This window comes from Typopeltis vanoorti, chromosome 1 (assembly GCF_054136105.1).
Source record: "Typopeltis vanoorti isolate ZY-2024b chromosome 1, IOZ_Tvanoo_1.0, whole genome shotgun sequence".
In the NCBI taxonomy this organism is placed as follows: domain Eukaryota; kingdom Metazoa; phylum Arthropoda; class Arachnida; order Uropygi; family Thelyphonidae; genus Typopeltis; species Typopeltis vanoorti.
In genome coordinates this window covers 169958600-169964599 of record NC_143549.1, presented here as the reverse complement: position 1 = coordinate 169964599, position 6000 = coordinate 169958600, and the positions used below count along the sequence as shown (strand labels likewise).

The 6000-nt window shown below is 37.4% G+C and overlaps 1 protein-coding gene across 1 annotated transcript in view; it reads right to left on the bottom strand.

Moving 5' to 3' along the window:
* Positions 1 to 2061: 2061 nt before the first annotated feature.
* Positions 2062 to 6000, bottom strand: part of tst (superkiller complex helicase subunit twister) — a 362155-nt gene continuing 358216 nt past the window's right edge. The window contains exon 25 of the mRNA XM_090399997.1: positions 2062 to 2283. Within this exon, the coding sequence (XP_090256123.1) occupies positions 2080 to 2283 (204 nt within the window). The 3' untranslated portion in view covers positions 2062 to 2079. The remainder of the gene's footprint in view (positions 2284 to 6000) is intronic.

Sequence of the window (6000 nt, the reverse complement as noted above, 5' to 3'; positions counted from 1 at the left end):
TTGTACCATCTATAGACTTGAACTATGTTTCAGGCACAAACTTAATTGTTTGCATACTTGGGATTAGGAGTTAAATAACCAAGCTTATAAAATTACTTGGTAACCCTAATATACAGTATCCCCAAGTTAAAAAATTAATTACATATATATATCAACTCAATGGATAAAGCATTAGAGATAGGGGTGATGGGAATTTGACATTGACTCCCCCCCCCCACACACACACACTGCAGAGTCAAACATACCCAAACTGGACACAGACGGTAAATAGGCAGACATTGGAACTTCCCAACAGTGTATCGCAATCGATGAACATGGGTAAATATGGTGATTTTAATGACCTTCATTGTGGACGTATTATCGGCGCAAGACAGACAGGTCATTCTATTGCCCAAGTGGTAAGAATCTTAAGCTTCTCAGAGGCAACAATTTCAAGGGTTTACTGCGACCATCAGCAGATGTACCAGTGTCCAGCAAGCAAATGGTGGGCAACTACATACCATTGATGACTAGGATCGACGTAGATTGTCCAGGCTTGTACAGACCAACTGGAGGGCAATGGTGGCACAAATCACATCCAGTTTCAATGTTGGAGATCCAAGAAGTGTCAGCGAGTGTACAGTATGGCATACAATGGGCCTATGGGAACCAATGCTCTAATCGTGTACCACTGTTGACAGCTCACCTGGTGTTGGGACCATCAAAACTAGACCTCTGCAGAGTGGACCAGAGTCATGTGGTCTGATGAAAATCCCATTATCAACTATACCGAGCTGAATGGAAGGTGCAGGTGTGGTGTCGATAGCATGAGACAGAGTTGAGCCAGGTCAGCTCTGTTCAAGGAGGTGGGGGCCGTGTTAGGGGGGAATAGGGGGGATAGTTTGGGGGGAACCTTCTCATATGACACAATAGGTCCCTTAGTGTGTCTGGAGAGGTCCTTAAATGCTGCAAGCTACTAGAATGCTGGCTGATCACCACACACACTTTCATAGTTTTTGCACATCCTACAGTCATCGTCCTGTTTCAGCAGATCAATGCACTGTCCCACTGGACCGCAACGACCCAGGCATGAATCAAGGACCATTCATCTGAGTTTGGGACCATCCAGTGGCCCCGAGGTCCCCAACTTTAAATCTGATCGAATCTCTCTGCAATGCTGTAGAGTGAGACATCAAATCCATGTATCTGGGGACTGACGTCTAAGGCACAGTTGTGGACAATGATGCAACAGGCATAGCCTCCTGAATTACGTCCAGCAACCCTATGGAATCTGGTGGAGTCAATGCCTAAGAAAGTACAGGCTGTTATTCACACTAGAGGAGGAACGACATGCTATTAGGTAGATATCTCTAATGTTTCATCCATTGAGTGTGAATATATAATAGTTTTCCACGGATGAAGTGAACAGAAATTATTTGATAGGGTTGACATCACATTTTAGTTTTCTTCCAAAGAAATGGAAAGTTTTTAGCTTGATAAACTTTGCATTGTTGTTCTTATATGCTTGTGAGCCATATTTTGCGACACATACATACACTTATTAGCATAGGCTCGGATATTAAGTCATTTGCAAATTTGAAATTAATTATATGAATTATTAGTGCATGTGTGGGTAAGTTTCATTATACTCATATTAATTTATTTTGCACTGTATTTTTTTTGTGTGTTCTATTTAAATTTCTTAAATATGACAATTTTCTTTTTTTTTTTACCATGATTTTTTGCTCTTATATCATCATCATGAAAACACCAAAATGTTATATCATTTGAAGGAATTTCTTCTCACAGAAAAGAAATTCCTTGGAATAAATGAAAGCAATTACAGTTAAAATAACTGTTTTTCTAAGCACATAAAAGTCAGAATATGTTAAAGAGAGTGCAAGACAATATTTTTTTCCTCTTTTCTAAATTCTAAAATAGGAAATGTTTTGACAAGTTCTAAATACCAATTCTGCTTTCTCTTTAATTAGTTAATTATCATTTGTTAAGCAATCAATTAGGGAACAGCAGAAATTATATGCCATATGTTTACAAAAAAAAAATGAAAACAATTGCCTTCAATTTTTGTTATAACATAATTTATTGGGTATAAAGACTTGCAGCAAAAACAATATCTCTTTTAATTAGATAAGAAGCTGCATTCATTTTTTCAGCTAAATTAGGTTCTCCTACAAGTGTGGCAGCATTTTTCAGATCTTTTAATATTTCACTAAGGCGAACTATAGCACGAACAATAATACCCTCTTGGATACCTTCAGTCATATCCATAATTTCAGCAAAAGGCTATAAAAGAGAAAATAAAATAAAATTATAGAAATTAACTACATATAGCATGCAAAGATAATATCATTGTTATTTCTAGACTTCCATAGAATCGCCTGACTCATCGAAGAAAAGCTTTCCATTCCATCCATCACAACTCACCTTGATTGCATTCTAGTGTTGAAACATTCTCTATTCACTCCAGCACCTAATGCCATGAACCCATTGCTACCTAAGTAAAAAAATCTAATCTTACTTTCTTGCTTGCACAGCCCTTATACAACTTCCAGGAATGACTACTTGTGTTTTTACAAACTACTGTTTTGTGCATTTTCTATCTGATCACCTATTCATCTCTCGATCTCCTCTTCCTATTTGCCAGGCCCTGCAAAACCATATTCCTTCAATTTTTCACTCATGCCTAACATTTCAAAATATTCTTAAAAAAATCTAAAATCCGAGTTATTCAACATCAGACATGAATTATGACAATAACTAAGATCTCGGGCCATCACGAGAATGAGTTTCCATGAACTATTCCAGATGTGACTTCATCAAATATTTATACAATAATCACAATTTCAAAACAACTTGTGCCCTTCTCTCTATTGAGGCAATCTTCTGAGTTACTTCCCCAACTACTGCAACATGTCTAATAGACTTCAGTATTTTTCCACCTTGTGCCTCTTCTGTCTCCTGAGCAAAGTTCCATTTATTTTTTAAAAAAATATTGATGCAATATCAGAATGTGTCCTGAGATTTTGAAAAATAAATAGGGTTTCTAGAAGTCAAATGGATGTGTAATCTTATCAAGCAAGAGATTCGTAAGAGAACAATGATGCGGAAGAAATACTGTGTGCATAGGATGATGTCCGTTATGAAAATTATAAGTAGCAGGCTAGAATAGTCAACTGTTGTACAGAAAACAAAGTCTGAGTACGAAAAGAAACTGGCTCTGCGAGCTGAAGATAACCCAAAGAATTTTATCAATATACTGGAAGTAAAAGAAAGAATGAATATGAAAGAATAACTCTACTGAATGCAGATGGTGTGAGGGTGATAGATGCAGAAGAGGTTATTCAAGTAATGAGTGCCCATTTTACTAAACGCTATCAACCGGGTGTATGCAACGCTTCACTGGATGAAGAAATTCAGGTGTATGAGGAAGAGGTATTAACTATGTTGCATATACTGAATAAGACTTCAGCAATTGGTACTGATGGGATATTAGCATGAGTGATAAAAGAGTATTCAGCTGAACTGGGTATTCCTTTGACCAGGCTATATAATTTGAGTCTCAGAACAGGAAAGATCCCACAGGAGTGGAAAGAATGGATTACCCATTACACAAGGGGTAGTGCAGAGACCAACGTATTCAACTATCAACCATTCAGTATCTCAGGAGGGGTGGTGAAGATTTTTTTTTAAAAGTTGGTTAGGGCTTGCATTCAGAAATGTGTTGACAGAGAAAGTCATGTTTTAGCAACTTGCTCACATTCTATACTAATGTTACCATTGAGCTAGACACGGAATGGATACACCATGATACATTTGGATTTTGCTAAGGCTTTTGCCAGAATAAAGCATGGAAGACTGTTCATAAATTAGAGAATATGGGATTGGATTATAAAATATTAGCATGGATAAGGGGGATGGCTGACTGACAGATATCAGAAAGTGGTATACTGGGGATGTGAGTCTGCAAGATTTAAGTAACCAGTGGTATACCACAAGGATCAGTGCTTAGTCCACTGTTATTCAATCTGTACATTAATGACATTGGGAAGAATTTGACATGTGACATACAGCTATTTGCTGATGATGATGCAAAGATAGGTAGGATAATCAGGAATGCCTCTGATATGCAGTACTTGCAGAATGATTTGAATAGGCTGGAATTGTGAGCATGAGAAAATGGATGTCAGTAAATGTAAAGTCAATAACTTCTGGCAGATTAGATATCCAATGTCATATTACACGAGGGTGTTCTGAAAAGTTTTCAGCCTGAACCATAGATGGCAACACTATCAGCAAGATTTTGTTTTTCTAAGTTGGTACATCTGTCACAAGCATCCATGTGATATTAAAAATCATTCTATCACGTAGTTTTTTTATACAGCTGTCCAAAGCAAAGGTGTTGTCTGTATACCTTGAAATGGATAAAATTGAGTATCGTGCAGTTATAAAATTCTTTGTAAAAGAGTGTTTAACGCCAAAAGAAATTCATTCGAAGTTCATAAAAGTTTATGGGCACTCTTCTCCTTCATTTTTGACAATTAAGAAATGGGCTGCCGAATTTAAACAAAACTGTACCAACCTTGAAGATGATCCACATGAAGGACGTCCAAAAAGTGTAACACCAGAAATCATTGATCAAGTGCACGATATGGTACTGGACGACCGACAACTCAAAGTGCATGAAATTGCTGAAACTACAGGCATTTCCAAAGAACATGTAGGATGTATTTTACATGAAGAATTGTAAATGAAAAATTTTGCTCACAGCAGAGCAAAACCGTACTTGCAGGAAAATCTATGAACAGTGCTTGGGGTGTTTTAACAAGAATAAAACTGATTTTGTTCGTCGATTTATTACTATGGAAGAGACTTGGATTCACCATTACACACCACAATTCAAACAGCAGTCAAAACAGTGAACAGAAGCCGGTTGTTCAGTGCCAAAGAAGGCAAATTCGGTTCCATCAGCAGGAAAGGTCATGACATCGGTGTTTTGGGATGCTAAAGGCATTTTGTTTATTAATTATCTTGAAAAGGGTAAAACAATAACTGGGGAATATTATTCTGATCTTTTAACCAGACCAGACAAAAAAGTTTGAAGAAGAAAAAATTCATCTTTCATTGGGACAGTGCACCTGCCCACAAAAGTGTTTGGCAATGGGAAAAAGGGATCTGCATTATGAATTGTTGGAACATCCACCCTACTCCCCAGATTTGGCTCCCTCTGACTTCTATCTCGTCCCAAAACCCTTCCTCGCTGGTCAGCAATTTTCTTCGAATCAAGAGGTGATTCCAGCTGTAGAGAAGTATTTTGCAGATCTTACTGAGAATCACTACAGGGACGGGATAATGGTGTTGGAGCATCTCTGGAATAAATGTATTAGTCTTAAGGGAGATTATGTTGAAAAATAAAAATAATTTTGAAATTATAAATCCGTTTTTTCATTGTTAGGCCAAGAACTTTTCAGACTACCTTCGTATTGTTAGGATTATGTTAGAAGAAACTGATATTGCTAGGGATCTTTGAGTTTTAGTAGACATTAAGTTAAAGTTACCATAAGGAAGTTAAAGAACCATAAGGAAAAATTGCAAATGCAACTCACAGGATAATTGCAATGCTAAAACAAACCTTGACATGTAAAGATAAGGAAGTCATTTTGCCTCTTTACAAGGCCTTGATTAGACCTCACTTGGACTATTGTGTGTAGGTCTGGTTTCTGCTGTGATGCAGTGGAGAGAGCACAAAGGAGAGAGTATTAAAAATGATATCAGGATTGTGTAACCCTGATTATGAAGACAGATTGAGAATTTGTAGACTGCAGACACTTGTAAACAAGAGAAAGAGGGGTGATACGATTGAGACTTCTGAAAGAGTCATACAGGATTTCAGTGGATGGAATTTTTCATTTTATGGAGTGTGGGTAGAGGATGAGAGGGCATCCTTGGAAGCTGAGAATGAATGCTGCCAAGAAGGGGGTAAGATCTAGATTTTTCTCTTAT